Source organism: Setaria italica, chromosome III, assembly GCF_000263155.2.
Source record: "Setaria italica strain Yugu1 chromosome III, Setaria_italica_v2.0, whole genome shotgun sequence".
NCBI lineage: Eukaryota > Viridiplantae > Streptophyta > Magnoliopsida > Poales > Poaceae > Setaria > Setaria italica.
Window position 1 is genome coordinate 44,528,251 of NC_028452.1, and position 20,142 is coordinate 44,548,392.

The 20,142-nt window shown below is 41.7% G+C and overlaps 1 protein-coding gene and 1 long non-coding RNA gene across 6 annotated transcripts; both read right to left on the minus strand.

Moving 5' to 3' along the window:
• Positions 1 to 7,428: 7,428 nt before the first annotated feature.
• On the minus strand, positions 7,429 to 9,562 carry LOC105914063. Of its 5 annotated transcripts, none has more exons than XR_002676806.1 (4): positions 9,334 to 9,562; positions 8,340 to 9,206; positions 8,174 to 8,231; positions 7,429 to 7,599 (listed from the first exon to the last, which is right to left on the minus strand). It is a non-coding gene; the product is annotated as an uncharacterized LOC105914063 (long non-coding RNA). The 5 variants fall into 5 exon arrangements; XR_002676804.1 differs by having other exon boundaries at positions 8,340 to 8,913; positions 8,994 to 9,562; XR_001163592.3 differs by having other exon boundaries at positions 8,340 to 8,693; positions 8,994 to 9,559.
• A 186-nt stretch (positions 9,563 to 9,748) lies between these two features.
• LOC101779054 lies at positions 9,749 to 19,097 on the minus strand. The gene is made up of 5 exons (XM_022825074.1): positions 17,997 to 19,097; positions 14,615 to 15,169; positions 13,388 to 14,011; positions 12,051 to 12,629; positions 9,749 to 11,653 (listed from the first exon to the last, which is right to left on the minus strand). The coding sequence occupies exons 1-5, from the start codon at positions 19,056 to 19,058 to the stop codon at positions 9,932 to 9,934; spliced, it is 4,542 nt and encodes a 1,513-aa protein (XP_022680809.1). The 5' UTR covers positions 19,059 to 19,097; the 3' UTR covers positions 9,749 to 9,931.
• Positions 19,098 to 20,142: the final 1,045 nt, after the last annotated feature.

Genomic DNA, 20,142 nt, shown 5'->3' on the forward strand with positions numbered 1-20,142 from the left:
GGGATGCTGCCCCGACTAAAACCTCGAACCCTGACCCAACCTAGCTGTTATAATGCCCAATCAAAACCCTTATCCCCAACCCAGCCATTATGCTGCCCAATCAAAATCTCAGATATCATCCCGGCATAGTCGTTATGCTGCCGAATCTAGAACTCCAGATACCAACCCACCTAAGTTGTTATGCCGCCCAATCTAAAACTCCAGATACCAATCCACCCAAGCCATTATGCCACCCGATCAAAATCTCAATTATCGTCCAAACATAGTCGTCGTGTTGTCCGACCAAAACCTTAAACAACTCTAGGGAATTAATCATTAAATTCCCTAGAATTTCCTGAAAATCCAGCCACCCAACCCATTAATTATTTAGAAACCCATTTCTAAATAATTAATGAATTATTCTTCAAATACCTGGGAATTCACCCGTAATTATCAGGTAATTCCTAGAATATTCATCCCCTTCCTTTCTTTTCATTCCTTAGGAATTGATTGGTGTATTGTTTTATTGATTTTTATTTTATGCGCTTTTATCAGCCGGTAGATGACCAGGCTCTACCCCGAAGCCGAGGGTCCAGAAGGCCCGAAGCTAAGAACCCTAGTTGCCCTAGGAGGCGTTAAGGATTTTTGACGAAGGTAAGTCCTGACTCCTAGCACATACTTTATCCCATCGAGTGCGAGAGTAATAACATGACCAACTTACAATGGATTGCATTAATTTCTAAATTATTTCTTTAGGATACGTGCTGGCTAGATTTTTCCCTTTTGCTATTGAAATGCCGTAGGCCAAACCGCCCTAGGAAAACTACTTTTCCCTCCAACCCTTCCTATAATAGATACGCTAGGCAAGATGACTCATGCCCCATAAATAGGGAATAAAACCTAGTTGGATCTTTTACGGGGAGGATCTAACACACCACCATAAATATTTATGTTTTTATAAAAAGATTTTGGAAGGTTTTTTTCCTTTGGAATGCGTGAGTTAATAACAAGATGATAGTAATACAAACCCTAGGGTATATTTTGGACCTGTGGGTAAGGGGACAACCTCTGTGGAGGACATACTGTCCTGACGCTTACCCTGGTAAAGTAAGGACCGATTCATTAGGAGAGTCTTTTTTTTGACGCATACTACCATACGTGCCAAAAAGGTACAACCTTCGGGAGTGCCTGTTCATGCGAGGTCTTGATTCGAACCCTGCTAGCTGAATCTAGTCATCCATCCCAAGGGGCTAAGGTGGGCAACGGGTATGCTGGAGTAGGACCTTCGCATAGTCCCAGGTCCGGTCGGCACAGGTTGTCTGTTTAGAGGGTCGGAGACCCTGAGGGCCAGAGGCCCTATTTTATGTATATTGTGCACATTTTTCGGGATTGGATCCACGAAGCGGATGGTTAGTGGCCCCTGTTTAGATCCCAGTATATCCATGGATGGACCTAGGGAATGTTGTCTAGAGATAGACACGGGCGGGCATGGATCTCATAGGTTAGTACCGCTTAGGAACAAGGTATGGGCTGATCGAACGTATGGATGTGTACACCTCTACGCAGAATTTTGATCTATCGATAGCCAAGGCTCACGGTTACGGGGCCACTTTGTTAAAGCCCCCATGATTAGTCTTTGGGTGGGAATTAGTGTAATGAGAATACCGGATGAAGGTCGTGGACCGAATTCCAGAATTAAAACTTGGGGACTGGTAGGGGAGGCAGCTTCCCCCTCCAGGAGCACAACTTTCATTATATAATATAATAATAACATCTTAGAGAGTTTTTTTTTATAAAACTCACCTTTTTAAATCCACTTGCATATGTGAGATGCTTTACGCATAGGTTTTGCCTCTCGACCATATTCCTTGACCACCTCCCATATTGCATTTAATATACTAGTTAAGGTTAGGATTTGTTGAGTACCAACCATAAGTGTACTCAGCCTTACTTTCATCACGCGGGACTCCAGGTGTTTTAGACCATCTTTTTAGTGGATGGGCACCTGCGCTTCCTTTCGCTGCGCTAGGGTGAAAACCTTTCTTTTATTAAATTATACGCCTTTAATTGCTTAAAATATTGAACTGTGATGGTAAATGTATTAGCCTACTAATCCAAGAACTAATACAAGTGATCAGCGGGACTCCCGAAGGGAGGTCCCCACAGTAGGGTAGTGGGTGGTGGCCGCGATCGAGACAGCGGCAAGGCGCGGCAGATCCCTAGTTGGGCTAAGGATGCGGTGGGGGGTGAGGGATATGGGTACCCCATGGGTCCCTACCCAACAGGATACTAGCCAGACCTGACAAGTGAGCCCGCTCGACCAGGACATGTGGGCTGAGGATATGAAGTTACTTGGAGTACACGTCAAGGCAACAAGAGTGCCTAAATCTACCTGGACATTGTGGGACGCGTTTTGTAGCTCGACTCAGATTGCTTTCCATGTAAATACTGAGTAGATTAGATTCAAACCGACTTGTAATCCTCGGTCGTCAGCCTATATAAGGCAGCTAAGGGCACCCCCCGAGGGTATCCAATCCCAACTCATCTAATAGCAAGCAATACAATCCATGCATACAGGACGTAGGGTATTACTCTCCGGAGGCTCAAACCTATCTAAAACCCTTGTGTCCCCTTCGTGTTCTCGCGATCACTTTCGAGTTCTTGGTTTCGCAATCACCCTCACCTACAAATCAACCACTTGGGTAATCCCCTGGTGGACTGCTGGGCTTATAAATCCGACAGGGGCATCGAGCTTCAATCTATTACTGAATGTCAGATTCAGTAATAGAAGAGTGGAGGATAAATCTACCGGAAATGTGAATGTCAGATTCATGGATGCTTTCAATGATATGATTTCTATTACTGAACTAAGAGAATTACACAGAAGTGGTAGCAGATACACTTGGTCAAACAAACAAATTACTCCAATACAAAATGTTTTGGACAGAGTCTTTGTAACAAATTCATGGGAAGACAAGTACAATTTGACAAAAGTACAGATGGCAAGTAGGATCGGATCGGATCAGACCATAACCCGCTTATCCTTAACACAAGTATTGAGTAGTCGTCGCGGCTAAGATACTTCAAATTCGATCCAAGCTGGCTTAAACAAATAGGCTTCAAAGAATGGGTGGTGGAGAGATGGCCAGCTAGATTCAAACACAATGTTTTAGACCACTGGCATATAATCTCAGGGAAGATGAGAAGAGCTATAAAAGGCTGGGGAAAGAATTATGAAAGTGAGCAAAAGAAATTCAAACAATACCTTCCACGGGAGATTTGCCAAATAGATGAGATGGCCGAACAGAAAACTTTAACTGGACAGGAGTGGAAGTATAGATATAGCCTTGAAAGAGAGCTTCTAGACATATACGCAGCAGAAGAGATATACCAGCGAAAGAGGGGTGGGGAAAGATGGGTCCTGGAAGGTGACTCTAATACCTCCTATTTCCACAAATACGCAAATGGAAGAAAAAGGAAAACAACAATCCAGTCACTTGAAAATGGTGAAGAGGTCATCACAGATATGGAAGATCTGAGGAGGCATATCACCGAATATCATAAGAAGCTATTTGGAAAGGAAGATATAGCAGATATTCACATGGCTGGAAATATGTGGTCGGAGAAACAGTGGGTGTCGGAGGCGGATAATGAGGAGCTAACCAAGAGTTTCACCTTAGAAGAGCTTGATCAAGCAATGAAAGAGATAAGGAACAACACGGCTCATGGCCCGGACAGTTTTTCTGTAGAGTTTTTCGAGGAATTCTGGGTGCTAGTGCAAGAAGATATCAAGGAGATGCTGGATGGGTTGTATAATGGTACCTTTGATCTAATGCGGCTCAATTATGGAGTGATTATCCTAATTCAAAAACTGAAGTTACCCAATAACATTATGCAATTCAGGCCTATTTGTCTCCTAAATGTTATCTATAAAATCATCACAAAAGTCCTGACCCGAAGGCTTACGAAAATTGCAAATAAGATCATTAGCAAAAACCCAACAGCTTTTATCCTAGGGAGAAACATCTTGGATGGAGTGGTGATACTTCAAGGAGTCCTGCATGAGCTGAGGGCTAGAAGAGAAGAGGGGGTAATCCTCAAGCTGGACTTTGAGAAAGCGTATGATAGAGTTAGTTGGCAATTCCTGGAAGAGGTTTTAAATAAAAAAGGTTTCTCGTCTCGTGGATTGGGTGGATGATGCAGGCTGTGAGAGGGGGAAGGGTAGCTATTGACATCAATGGAGAGAGAGGAGCTTTCTTCAGGAGCTACGAAGGGCTGAGACAAGGGGATCCACTGTCTCCTATCCTGTTTAATTTGGTGGGCGACGCCTTGTCAGCAATGTTGAGTTCGGCTAGCAGCGCGGGAGATATTCAAAGGCTGGTGCCACATTTGGTTGATGGATGCCTGTCACAGGCCAATATGCGGACAACACCATCATGTTCCTAAAAAAAGGATGATAGGACACTGAGGAACATGAAATTCATGCTGTTCTGTTTTGAGAACATGTCTGGTATGAAGATAAACTACAACAAAAGTGAAGTCTTTGGAATTGGGATGGGAGCTGAGGATCAATTAAAGTTAGTAGACATCTTTGGCTGCAATGTGGGCACACTCCCCATCATCTACTTGGGACCACTAGTCAGTGATATTAAACTAACTAAAGCACAGTTGAGTTATGTAGCAGAGAAAACATAGAGAAGATTAAGTACCTAGAAGTGTGACACACTTTCCTCTGGAGGGAAATCAGTGGTTATTAACTCATGCCTGTCCAACACCTCTATGTATACTATGGGGGTGTACCTCTTGTATGAGGGTAACTACCAGATTCTGGATACAATTCGGTCCCAGTTTTTTTGGCAGGGGACTGGGAAGAAAAGAAAGTACCACATGGTGAAGTGGGAAGCATTGATCAGACCTAAAGATTTCGGTGGACTAGGTTTCATGGATATTAGAGCTATGGATGTTTGTTTACTGTCCATATGGGTGGACAGACTTGAGAGAGGGGATGACAGCATGTGCATAGAGCTACTAAGATGGAAATACCTTGGCCAGAAAAGTATCTTCCAACTATGCAGAGCTTGCGGATCCCAATTCTGGAGAGGTTTGATGGAAATAAGACAATGGTTCCAACGAGGTAGAGTTATGAAAGTAAGAGGAGGAAAACAAACAAAGTTATGGGAGGATGTATGGATGGGGATTGTCCCTTATGTATCATCTGAAGCCCAAGTCCTGGATTGTATCTTATTTATCAAGTTGCTATTTTTTCTGATTTTTCTGGATTTCCCCCCTGATTTTTAGGTATTTTTTGAGGTATTTTGTGAATTGTGGGCTATTTTCGGTATAGTGTGCACAAGAGACTAGGGGTCCTCCACTGGAGTTTGACTCCCAAACGGTGACATCGGAAGGAGGGTGTTCTCTCGTAGTCTGGGCAGGGATGCGCAGGCCCAGGATAATTAGGGGGGGGGGGGGTTGTGCTGCTCTGGGTAGACCTGACCTGAGCTGCCAAAGTAGCCCTTAGATGGCTAGCTGGCCTACCCTCCACGTCACCCCCATGTGGCATGCCACGTCGGCTTCCAGAGCGGGTTAGGCCCGTTTGGACCTGTGATGGCACCCAAAAAGAGTGAGTTGATTATGCAATTTGAGAGTGTGGGACCTAAGTGACACACCTAGACTAGTTAGAGGATCGGCTATATATTTTACTCTTTAATAAACATACTTGACTAGCAAATATTGTCACTTCCTAAGCCTTGTCGTTGTCAAAGTTTTGTTTTCAGGACTGAAGGGAGTCTAGTAACCACACATTTTTCTCAAAAATGAGTCTTGTGAGCCAGGCGTTGTTGTCTCGTAATGCCTCTCTTGGTCAACAAAGTCCGGAAGTAGTCTTAAATTCATATGGTTTGTTTTCAAAAATTTTCATCTGCCGTGCAAATTAAGAGCATTGACCGTGTGGGCCCGAGAGCAACAACGTAACACCAAGAAATAAGACCATACCACAATATTTTTACTCTTTCACGGTGCACAATACTAAGCTATACTAGTGTTCGAAAAGGACTAGTATAAAAACATCCGATGATCAAGATTAATTGCATACTACTGAAAACTTTACCTGTGGTATGGGTAGTATACACGAGTAGTATAGTAGTACAAGGGTATTATGGCCACAAATAACATCGCTATAATATTTTTTTACACTACCATAAAGTCTACAAGATCATTCCATTTGGAATCTCACTTTTTACAGTGTAATAATTACTAAATTACCTATAATAATTATAAATTACCTATAATAACTATAGGATGATTAGATCTTCTATATACTATATATCACTAAGTAGTAGTATTGTGTACCGTAAAAGATGCTACGGTATTGCACAGCTGCGACTGAGTGCCATCAAACTTCCACTGTGATTGAGTGATCAAGTTAACGTGGAAATGGAGGTAGCCTTCTCTACGTTTTTGGGTGAAGTCGTCAATCGATCGGTATCTTTCTTCGTCTAGAAGCTCTCCCAGGAGACTTCCCTATCCTCTGATGAGAACCTGCACCGCAAGCTGCTGCGTGTTCGCATCATCGTCGAGGAAGCAGAGGGGCGACAGATCAGGAACCAAGCCATGCTAGACCAGCTCAAGGTTCTTCGAGCAGGCATGTAACAAGGCTAGTACGTGCTGGACACGTTCAAGTACCGAGCCTAACAAGATGAACCGGTAAAAGACCGAATCGTCTCTCCACCTTTTTTGGAAAATATTGATGAGAAGTGGGAGGGAGGGGTAGGATAAACAAATATCTCTTCAACATTTAGCCATAGTTAAAATTTAGCTAGCTGCCCTTTAGCTAGCTTAAAAAAGAGGTACTAAAATTTAGCTAGCTAAAATTTAGATGGGTGAATCCAAACAGAGTCCTAAGTAGCATTATCGTTACACGCACTGTAGCTAGCCTACCAAGATCCCACAATTAAATGATTGAGCGTCAGTATGAGCGTGCAACCTCAGCTATATACACCTAGTGTCGTTGTGGAGGCTGGAACGTTTTCCTTTATCTAAAAAATGGGCACGCAAAGCAGCAACTGGCAGTGGCTGTGACTGGACTGGTTTCTTTGAGTCTTGACTTGTGTTGGGGACGTGAGTAAAAAAGGAATTGGGAGAAAAGGCCGAGGCGAACTCTCAGCTCCTTAGATTTTTTGTGATGGTATTTGATCACTCAATACTTGTAGTTTCTGCTAATTATTCTTTCAGTGGGAATGCGACTTGCTCGCTAAACCTAAGGTGACTTTGACAAACTCAAGATCTATTGGCCGTTTAATTACACTAGAACATACGGCACGCTTTACGTGCCCTATCATGAGTTCATGATCACAGAAATACAAACAATCAAGGGGAACGAAAGCAGCCAAAGTTAATGAAAAGAATAAAACCATGACAAAAAAGAGGTATAATGACTGCACGCCTGCAATATTAGAATAAGAAATAGTAGTCTGAAGAGGAAAAAGTGAAGTTGTCGTGATTGCTTTAGGTGTCAGCCAAAGTAGTTCAAATTTTTTTAAGTTCAATGAGAAACAGGTAAATGTCTAGCATCTTATCGCTATCCACTATTACATCTGTATCTATTCTAGGATCCACAGCAACCTGCAGTGAAGCATGCAAATGAAATGATCATTAAAATTCATACATTGTAGTTCAAACTATCTTTCAAATGCACTCAGCTATGCAAATCAAAATTTTAAGATATATACAATAATCTGATTGGCAAATAGGGATCGTTATGAACAATTTTTTTCAAAAAAAGGTGATGATGGCTGTACAAACATTTTTAGTACTCTGAAAGTAAGCGAAGCATTGCAGCATTAAAAGAAATCGTGAAGGCATACATTCAGTGAAGCTGGGTTGGAGCATTGCAAGATTAATTTGCCTATAGATTAACCAGCATAAAACTCTGCAATTCTACTCTTAAGAGATGAGGTTCCAATTTGCTACCTCAGAAGATCAAATCATGTAGATAACCTGTGGCAAATTATCTCAGAAGAATGTATAGCAATAAGTTAAATCAAGTATCAGCTAGAAATTCGGGTAAAAATGTTATCTACTACAAATAAATAGCAAAAGATAGCATCCTAAATATATTGTCCATGGAAAAGAATAACACATATAGAATTTTCCAATACATTACACAGGAGATTGAAAGAGAGAATAGACGAATCACCTTGCTGAAAAATTTCCAGCACTCATGGCAACGACAGCTGAATTGCAAGGTGTAATATCTGCACAGCATTCATACCAAAATATACTATGTTAAACTGTTAATGCAATAAATTTGAAAGACGATGAATGCAAAGAGGATTGAAAGAAAGAAAGAACAGATGAATCACCTCACTAACGGCTGGAGCTTATCTAAGAGATTAAATGATTTCCTAGGCAACTATCAAAGGAAGGTACAATTAATCAAAGGTCTTTGTGTGCGAACAAAAGTCCTGATTCATCCATTTAAGCTATACAGATAAAAAAGTCAGAGTATCAGTGTATCAACAGGTTCAGTTGCAAGCATAGGAAAAAAAAACTCAACTTCTGCTTTTGCGTGAATGAAGCTTGTGATGGATAGAACTTAGGTCTCATCCCACAAATCCTGTACAGTCAACTTGAAGAAAGATGCAATAGAACTCAGGTGGTATGAGTTTCCACAAATCCTGTACAGTCAACTTCAAGAAAAATGCAACTGTAGTAGCCTGCAAAAAAAATCAGGCATAAAAAATAGATGGAACACGAATGGTAAGAACAAATGGGTAGCAATACTCCACTGGTCCCTACACTATTTTCTAGGAAGATGACTCTGTCAAGAAATCAAGAGGCATCGCATGAGAGACAGAGTTGAGCAAGTGGAGGAAGAGGGCGGCAGTATCAGTTCCACTACTTGTCAACCTCTCTTTTAGACTCCGAACTCTGAACCTGAATACGCTAGCATAATTGGTAGAGATGGAAACTTTACAAATCAGCAAGAAAAATTGGAAGGGAAAGAAAATGTATACCTTGTGCCCATTTCATCGAATATAATGAGGGCATCGTCCATAGAAGAGGGTGAACACCGGCATTGAGGTCGATGGCGACCGGCAGAGCACACACGGAGGCAAGAAAGGGCATGGAGTCTGCAGAAGCCATCGCTCTCAGCTTCTGGCCCACCTCAGACACTACCCTCGCCGTCGCCATAGCCGCCGGCTGTTCCACCCACCTCCATCACCCTCCTGTTCCACCGAGGTGCCACCGCCGCGGGCTCAGCCCACACCGTGCAGAGAGAGAGGAGAGAGTAGATGAGGCATGGGAGGGGATGAGGACGGGAGAGAGTGGATCAAGGGGAAAAAGGGAAGAGACCTCTGCGTTGGCCGTGTCACCGTGCCTTCCCTCTCCGGCGATGTCGCGCTGCTGCCGCCTTCCCTCGCCAGATTAGGCTGCCACCGCTTTTGGTTCCGAGGGAGAGAGCAGGGAGGGAGGACTGCGAGTGGATGAGAGAATAGGAGAGGCGCCAGGCTGCGCTGCTCTTCTTGCCTCACTGCGCCACGCGTCCAAACGCGGAGAGCTTCGGGAGGCCGTGAAATGCGGAGGTGCGAGGAAGGAGCAGCTCCTTTTAAGAAATCCGATTCAAATTGAACATCATTAAAAGAGAGATATGGTTCCATGTGAAAAAGGACTGTAAGCTAACATGTGCATTTGAATTTGAACGGTTTGAGGACTATAGTCCAATCTCAATTGCTGTACAGGCATTACTTTCTCCTCTGCAAAGGCCACATTTTGCATACAAAGTCTCTTGAAAATGAAAGAGCAGTCATCATATTTGGACATACTTCGTGAAACCGATTCCTCGGAGCTTATAGATATACATTACGATGAAGTATTTCATAAATAGGAAGAGAATAGAACGTCAAATGCATACAGAAGGTAAAAGTAAGGGAAGAATGTGGAGTATACAGGATCATTCTACCGGCACGAAAACAGGTTTCTTGGGATTCCTGTCAAGTTGCTGCCGCACGGAGTCCAAGAGTGCCCCATCAGATGGACCCTTAAGCCAAACTTTCTTGAGGGAAATCATGTGATCTAGGCCAGACAGCTGCAATGGCGATCCACTATGATAGCAAACCTTTAGAACCTCAAGATTCCGCACTGTTCGTTGTGGAAAACATATATGTAAATTGGAGTTGCAATCAATCTCAAGGACCTTAAGCTGAGGGAAATCATCCCCCATGATAGGAAATTGGAGCTGACCATTGTCAAACATCTTGACAAACAGACGTAGTATCTGTAAATTTTCAAGCTTCCCAAGGACCTTTATGTCCTCCTCTGTAAATGAAATAATCTCTAAACTCAACTTTTCGAGATTGCGAAGCTCCTTGATCTGTGGTGGCAGCATTTGCACATGCCCATACAGCTTTAGGCTCCGTAGATTCTTTGGATAGTTGATCCCGTCCCAACTTACAACATGATTATCCTTTGCGAGCACCAGTGACAAGGATTCCAAATGGTTGTGACCGGAGATAGCAGAAAGCAACTGTCGGCTATTCTTCTGGCTAATACCGGACACTCCAAGCTTGTGTAACTGGGTAAGTCTTCTTAGGCCATAATGATATATGACGTTTACAACACCCAGTGTGTGCAAGGCGGTCATTTGCTCAATACGAGGCAAATCAACACCACCATTATAACCTGCTGAGTGCATGGTGCCGGCACGAATGTAGTTCAGCCTCTTTAGCCTGAGGATGCTCACTGGTAGATATTCTACGGAGGTGTGCCTGATATCCAGAGTCTGAAGCTGCCTCAGTGTACCTAGGGAACTTGGCAGGTGAGTTATTTCTTTGCATCCTCTCAGGGAAAGGAACTTGAGGCGAGGCAGCAATGCCACCATTACTTCGAGATCTTTATTGGTTACACTACCTGATGCATTCTCCAGATCCAGAACCCGAAGCACCCTCATCTTTTCAGAGATGAAGAATGGCGTCCAGTCTCCAAATACTGTCAAAGACCGTAGCCGTTCGAAGTTCATGCCATCAAATACAATCCTATCTCTCTCCCAGTTTTCCCCGATGGCTATGTGTTGCCCCACACGTTCTGTGGTTAGGCGATGACCCTCATCCAGCACAGTGACTTCCACTGGGAAAAAGACTTTCTCTTCCCTTGGCCGTGAGATGACGTATTCACGGAAGAAACCGCTGACTTGGAAAAAGGACATTCTCTTGGCACCTGCCATGGTATTTGTCTGTGGTGGCCGCTGCACCATGCCCAGTGCCGCAAGCTTGTGGAATAGTTCCTCCATATAATCTTCCAGGCTCTTGCTATCAGTAGGCTCAGAGAAGCCCTCCGCAATCCATCGCCTCACTAAACGTCTCCGCCGAATTATGCTGTTTTGTGGAAAAATTGATAGATAGAACATGCATTTCTTCACAGGTTGCGGACAACCACGAATCTTAGAATGGATCCAGGTGAATAGGCTTCCTATGCTACCAAGCTCTGACTTAGTCTGCAACAGATGCATAAAGTTGTCATTCAGACGCATCCACTCCCATTCCCATGTATCTTCGCGTAGATCAGCCATGTGGCGAGCTAAAGCAACTATTACTTCGGGAAGTCCACCGCACTTGTACAAGATATGTTTCAACTTGGTCATGTCCCGTTGCTGATGAACTCCAGCCTTCTCAAGTTCCTATTGTTCAAAAAATCACTAGCATTAGCTACTCGCTAAACAGTTGCATAATATCTGCACCACACGACACCATTTGCATGAATTGCAGATAAAACTTTTCATAAACCGAAACCCTTGAGTGCAGAACTGAACGCCAAATTAACTGACAACGATGACCAAGAAAAAAAAAGTGAGTTATCTATGGTTTCTGAGGTGTATACTTGGTGGTCAGGAGTGCAGAGTGGACAAAGATAGGATAATGATCTCGTGAGCATCAAATGGTAATCGTGATTGACAGATAGACACAAAACGAATTTGCCCAGGGGATGTTTTGCTTGTCTCAGAGTTGGATGAATGAACCATGGAAATTAGCTGTTTGTGTTGAGTCAATTAAACTAGAGCAGAGGAGTAAACATACCGTTTGGAAGAGATCAAGAGCTGCATCATGTTCTAGACCCTCAATGTTGCACACTGCATCACTCGGCGTACAATGGTTTGCCACACTTTCTTCTCTAGTAATGACAACGATGCAGCTACTTGAATGTACTGATATACCATTTATCAAGTCCCAGTCCTCCTTGGACCGTAGACCGTCAACAACTACTAGGCAATGGAAGTTGTGCAAAAGCTTCCGGCACTCTTCGATGGGTTCTTCCACTTTAAATGATTCTGAATGCATATGCACTAAAACGCGCCGACAGAAGTCTGTTATACTTAATGGATGGGATACATTGACCCAAACATACTTGTCAAACGTCTTCCGAAGCACCACGCGATAAAAGACGGTTCGGACGAGAGCAGATTTCCCAACACCAGGAAGTCCCAGCACACATACCACATGAGATGTCTTACTGTGGCGCGTCCCAGTAATTTGATGGTCAAGTTTCCTTAACTCCAGGTCCCGTCCGACAAGAACGAAGTTGTACTCCCAGTGGCAGGCCGTTTCCCAGATGGAAGGGTCACCTCTGCCGTTCGCATGATCATCACACTGGAAACCCTGAAGATGAGAAAGAGGCAGGTGACGAAGCCAATACACAGGAAGTAAAAGGAAAAATGGAGGAACAAGAGCCCCTCAACTATGGAAAGGTCGCAGTGCTTGGGCATGCGACTAATACCAAAGAAAATAAACATATAGAACTTGAACAGACTTCACAAATTAGGTAGAGTTTGATTGGCGAAACATAGACCCATGATTATGAAACTAAACCAAACAGTGGAACATCATTTGTGCTTTTACCGGAGTATCTATCCAATCCAACATAACATGTTTTGATGGACCATGTAAGATGTGACATCGGATTTGATGATACCCTGTAATGCCTAAAATAATATCCTGATGAAAATAATAGTTTAGCATATAGCGATTGTGAACTGTGATTCCAAGTAAATCATGTGCAATGAACATAGGTGATATTATATATAAGGAAGAAGACCATGATGTTTTACCACTTTACCAGTACTAGCAATTCAACACTAGCAAAAGATTAATTTCGTTGTTGGCTAAATTTTGAAGTGGTATATACTCATTGCCTTTCGTTTCTAATCACCTTTTCACATGCAACCTTTTATATTCTAATGGCACTGGCCTGCAGAGGATTTCTTCCTTTATGTCAGAATAGTAACATCTTCTAGATCAACTTAATTGCAATAGCAAAACATGAAGACGGAACAATTGAAATCTGAGAGTAAGATGTTCAATACTTCAGTTCCATGAAAGCTAGGGTAGGGACAAATGTTTCAGACAAGTAAACACACCTCCGTTTTTACGGTTCGACCTTCGATGCTGGACATTGCATCCTCTGCCCCTGTATTGTGTGTCACGGCACTTTCCTCACCAGTAATCGTTACTATGCAGCTTCTATAAGGTCCAGATGTTAATAAGGAACCTTTTATGAACTCTAGAACTTGACTATATTTCTTGAACGACTGCAGATCGCAAATGACGACAAAGCAATGATATTCACGCAGAAGGTACTGACATTCAGGAATTGAAACAAATATAGGTCGTTGAAGTGGTTCTGAATTCAAATCGGAAAGTAAGGTCTCAACGAAGTCATCCTGATTGAATGGTGATGATACATTGACCCAAGTATACTTGTCAAATGTCTTCATAAGCATGTGGCGGTTGTAGACAGTTTTGACCAAATCTGATTCAGTAGCACCAAACTCAGACAAGGAGGAGATAATATGATGTTTGGAGCAGTACCGTGTCAAAGTTATCTTGCTGTCAAGTTTGTCTTCTTCCGAAATTTTTTTTTGGAGGGGGTTGTCTTCTTCCGAATGGCACCCGACTTGAAGAAACTTATTGGCCCAATCACGTAACTCTTCCATTTTAAGTGAAGGGCCACCCCCGTCACTCATATCATCAGACTTAATTCCCTGCAATGAGAGGAATAAAAAGGTTATGAAGGTGATTGCATGGACCATTTAAATTGCAGTTGACATATTGAAGGTACAAGAAACCTATGATGACAACAAGGTCTCAATGTCATGTTGAAAAATTTAGGAGTTCAAAAATATAATTTTTTACTTGATATTACATGATACCAAAAATATTTATACTTAATATTTTAGGAGTTGGAAAAAATATTTTATTGGATATTACAGGATATCAAGTAAATCCATAACAGAAATTTTGAGACGTACCCAACCTCATTTAATTTGTGCTAAAATTTAAAAGACTAAAAACTCAATAAAGTGTATGACATAAATGAATTTAACTGGATATTTCTTAGTAGGAGTCCTTTGTTTCTTGCATTGTTCTTAAATGCAAATGTATATAACAGTAAATAAAAATACTAGGGATAATTGCCTTAGACTTCATCATTTTTGGTAGAGTTGAGAACAGAAGCGTTACAACAGATAAGAAAGTAAACGAGAATATACCACAAGTTCGAACAAAAAGAAACCTAAGTATCTGGTCCTCAATATGGATTTTACAAAACTAGAATTTGGAAGGCTTTCAACGACCTAATAACGCACCTTTTCAATGGGAAAATCTTTGATGTTGTACGTTGCATCTTCTGACGCGGCACAGTGTGTGGCGACACTTTCTTTTTCAGTAATGACAAAGATACAGCTTCTATATGTTCCAGACGTCAAGTTAGCTTTTATCATGTCCCAACATTCCTTAGATTGCATTCCAACAATAACAACAAGGCAATGATACTTATGCAAAAGTTTCCAGCACTCTTCAACAGGATCTTCATTTCGTAGTGATTCGGGATTCAAACTCGAAAGTAAATGCCAAGAGAAATCCTTTAGATTGAAGGGGCATGATACATTGACCCAAGCGTACTTGTCGAACGTCTCCTTAAGCATGTGGCGGCGGTAGGCAATTTTAACAATATTTGAATTCTTAACAGCAGCAAAACCACAGAAAGAAGAGACCATAGGAGGTTTGACATTGTTGCGCGTTAAAGTTATATCACTGTCAAGTTTGTCTGCTTCTGAATTGCATCCTACATGGAGAAAAGTATCCAACCAATTGCGAACTTCTCGGGCATTCCTCTCATTCATATCTTCAAGTCGAAAATCCTGCAAATATAGGAAGAAAGAAGAGAAGAAAACACAGAAAGAGTTCATATATGCAACACGCAAGGAGCAGCAAAGAGATAGGAAGTAAGAAATGTATTTCATGAAGGCGTGATTGCAATGTCAACCACACAACAAAGACTAGGGAAAAAAACACTTCTGTTGATTAGGAATGCACGCGTTTCTGTTGTAATATGACCAACAAAGACTAGGAAGTAAGAAATGCACGCGTTTCTGTTGTAATATGGGCAGGGTTCGACATGGATGTGGACGCTTACCTAAACAATCCTAGTTGATTAGGAAGTAGTTTTAGTTCAGATATATTTCCATCTTATTTTAGCTCTCAAGTCTGATCAATTAATCCTCATCGAACCCAATTATGTAATTGAAAGGCAGTGGCAGGTACCCACATTGTACCCAAGTTTATTGGTCAATAAAGCTGAGAGGTGGCCTACATCATTGTGTTTTCTGCATGCTTCCTCCCCTTTGTTGTTCTCAGTTTATTAGTGCACAGTGCATAATTGTTACAGCATGTTATACCAGCACGAAAGTGCTTGCTACTCAGGTACATTCCTGAGTACTAATGTTGTTTGAAGTTTCAGGATCAACAACAGCAACGCTGTGGCACCACTACCGCCTAAGGCCAACCTCAGACGAGTCTATGAGAAGGTTAGATTGACTATATATACATATATATAAATGGTAAGGTATTTCAACCAATATCTTCTATGGTCCTCAAGGAGGAAAGCATTAAACTTTTATTGCACATGATCGATCACGATCAATGCGTGATAACATGCTGAATGGGCAAAAAGATGAGAATATTGCTTCTGGGTTCTGCATGCTCACTTCTCCTGTTAGGTCAGTGAGCTGTGAAAACATAACACGTATGAGTTTAGGATTTGTTAAACATTCTAACACAATACTAATATAAAAGTATACTTATATTTATTTGCTTTTGATAATTTTCATCCATATTCTTAGTTTTTTCTTCATTTTGGATTGCACCTCCAAATGTGTTTGATATGTGTGTTTCATTGAACCCTTAGTTTTATCTATGTATTTGACATGTAAATCGATATTCTCATGGCCTCAATATATTTATGCATGATCTACATGGTGACAAGCATCATGCATAAATACCTTATGTTAGTAATTTTTTAAATGAACAATGAAATATGTAGCTTAGAATCATATATTAGTGTACTTTGCCATATTTTTTTACAATGACATATGTAAGTAATTTGGATTCAACTTATGGTCATTTAGGTTACTTCAAGTAATGGTATATGTGAGTAATTTAATTATATTTAAATTTAGGGGTTATTTTTATTTTTTATAATGATATAGGTGGGTAATTTAGATTAAGTTTAGGGGTTACTTTAGGTTATTTTTCATAATGGCAAAGGTGGGTAATTTTGAGAGATGAAGATGATTTGACTGGAAGACCAAGTTGAGATGTGCCTTGGTCTATTTGTGCCTAGGTAATTTTAAAGGCTTCCATTCCACCCTCCTCTAGAGCCCGCCCGGTCCTTCAAATTTAGATATAGATTTTTAGGAGAGTAATTTTAGACTATTTTCATAATGTCATAGGAAGTAAATTGGACAGATGATAATTGATCAATAAAGTTTAGAGGTGTTGGACTACATCTTGTGTTTTCTTTGTGCTTTGTTCTCTTTTGTTGATCTTGTTTGATTGGGGCTTGTAAACACACTTTGTGGGAAAATTATGTACTCCTCCCTCCATCCTAAAAATACAAATCACTCTATGGTTTAGAATTTGTCCGACAAAATATGTCATTATAACTTTTGGACAGCTAGTGGAGGCATCAACATTAGTTTCCATCCAAACTAGATGAGCACATGGCTCAACATGCCTTTTTATAAGAACTTCCTCTAATAAATAAGGGCAGTAGGGTCATTTTACTTCCTCACTAACGTGTCTGAAAATTTCTAGAGTGACTTGTTTTTGGGATGGATGGAGTATGTACAGTCTAACAAAGGCACAGCTTTGTCTCTATGGACAATTGACCATGCCGAATAACCAAATTATCTCTTGGAAAATTCTGATATGCACCCTAAACTATAAAACCTGCAGTAACTATACTGTGAGACCATGTGAATGAGTTTACGGGCTTCCGGCTTCCAGCCTTGTCAGGTACTTGTGAGTTGTTATTAGTTTGCCAGCTAGTTTTGGTGTTTGAGTTTTGTTTTTGGTTTTGGTTTTAGTCAAGTTATAAGGATGAATTAATAGTGAGGCCTGTCTGACCGTTGTTTTGCCTACAATTTGATTGGTGGGGTAAAGGTGCAGTTACACAGGTGATAAAAGAGAGGCAAGACTGGCCATGCTAATTGATTATAATGGCATAAGTAGGTAATTTGGATGAAGATTAGGGGGTTACTTTAGTTTATTTTATATAATGGCAGAGGTGAGTAATTTATATATAGATTTAGGGGTTACTTTAGGTTATTTTCATAATGGTATAGGTGGGTAATTTTTTAGAAAACATAATAGATCCAATGGCTATGATGATTTGAATCTATCGATTGATGGTTGGATGTTTTGCTTTTTTGTGAGAATTTCTAGGATTTCTCTCTTTTTCTAGAGTGTCCACATAGGAATCCTAGGTGGCTTCACCTGGAAGCTTTAAAAGGAGCCTCCAATTAGTAATAGTAAGATTATGGTTTCAGTGCTTGAATGCTAAATGATGTTACCAATGCTGGTTTTAGGGTACTTGACAACATGTATAACTATGCCCTAGGGACATTTATGACAAAGTTCATGAAACTAGTAGGTGGTGTTAACTTTTAGATGATCCTGGTGGCTTACCTCCTTTAAAAAGACGAAAACAGAGTGATCAGCTGAGAACTGTCTGAGCTCCAAGACTTGGTAGTGCTGACCGATGCACAAGCTTGCAATCTCGAGCTGCCGCGTAGAAACGACAATCCGGCTCCCATTTTTCATGTCTGGCAGGTACGTCCTAACATTGTGCCACTCAACCATGCTAGACAGATCTTCCAACACAATGAGGTATTTGTGCTCCTTGACTTTCGTATGGAATTTGTCAAGTAGATCAGAGTCGTCTTCATTCGCCTTCATCTTCAGGAAATCTACACCTTCGGCTTCTCCTTGCGTACCGCAAGAGTTTATGAAGAACTCATTCTCCAAGCCTTGGATGAAGTCATGCGGATTGAAAGGATGCATCAGCTTCACCCAGGCGCGAAGTTTGAATCTTTTGCAAATTTTTGGGTTGTCGTAGGCCTTCTTGATGATGGATGACATCCCAAGATCGCCTCCTGTGCCACACAGGGAGATCACTTGAAGGTCAGCATCTTTGCCATTGATCAACCCCGTGAGATCCCAAAAGCCACTCTGCTCCTTAACAGCATTCCTCGCCTTGAAGAGGATGTCGAATTCAGTTGCACTTGCCGCGGATGGCTCTTGCATCCGTGCGTCAAGTTTGGAGCCTGACTCATTGATGACCCTGTAGCGCATGTTCCTCTCACTCATATCCAGTACACGGGCCTTGAGTTGCTTTACCTGGTCAACTGCCTCGTCCACGGGCAGCACTACTTTCCCCGCACAGTGTGGCAGAAAGCGTAGATACCATGTATTCTTGGTGTCCAAATGCAGGACAAACTCAATGCAGTCCTCCAAGTCATAGGACAGGTTGCGGAGCTGGGTCACCCAGGTTATCACCAAATTGCTCTTGGCACGCTCCTCATCGGCAATCTTGAAGAAGGACTGCATAATCTCAAACTCTCCTACGATGAACTCCAGCTCACGCCCCACGGTCCTCCACTGCTCCACCTCCAAGGATATGGCGTCCTTGACCTTGAGGGCCAGCGCCTCAACCACCGTCTTGGAAAGCCCAAAGGCGAGCTCCGCCATTGCGCTTTTCTTGGTCTGTATGCTTGTGTGATGGAAGCTAGCTAGCAAGTGTTGCTGTGAATGTCGACTAAGCATCTTGAGATGGGATTATAAAGGAGTAGATTAGCTACAGAAACATCAATAGCAAGTTGGGATATTAATTATTCAGGACGGCTATACTAATTGGTAAGACAGCCCCGAGGTCTTCATAACAAATTAAGATGTACCACAACCCCACTAGCTAATTAAGTTAATTGTACAACAGCTGGCGCCTCACAGATAAGATTGTTTAATTTATTTATGCATCAACACACAAATCAAAATAAAATAGACACATTATTGGAACAGCCACATGGGGCCAAAATTACACGTTCTAAGATTCAAACTTTGATACCTTTAATTAATTAATTATTAGCTAGCTTAATATGTAGGTTTTTGTGATGCGAAAAAAAGGTACCTTGGCTTCGCACTGAAAATAAAGTACTTTTCCCATGACTATGATTTTTTTGGTTAGCAATAACATGTTACAACGGAAGTTTACAGTGCAAGTTTATTTTCCGTGACTGCGAGTCAAAGTATAGCTTAAATTTTTAAATGGAGTATGAATTAGTCTGCTATCCTTTTTTAGACGCACGTTTTTCATTAGGAGGAAGAGAAGTTTGAACAGGTACATTAACACTACACCACAACAGCAGTGAACTTGAAGAAACACACAATACTACATCACAAAGCTTGGGTATAACCCGTCACACAATACAAGAAACTCAAGCCTGACGAAGCGGAAGATCACCAAGCACCAAGCGAGAAATCCAATCTTGCCGAGTGATATTAGCCACCACCAAAGTTTGAAGATGACAGCGCACCTAGACGACTATTGTTAGAGAAGAGAGAGCAACCACCTCAGCTCCAAAAGACAATAAATAAAGAAAATACATGCCACCATTGCCAAAAGACTACCCAAGAGACAAACCAAGCAACAAACACCCTGCAGACAAGAATATAAGACCGCCAACACTAGCCATAGCACCTACAGTAACGGTGAAAGTAGCACGATGAAGACATCCTGAAGACAAGGTCTCGTAGAAGGACATGACGCATAATCGCC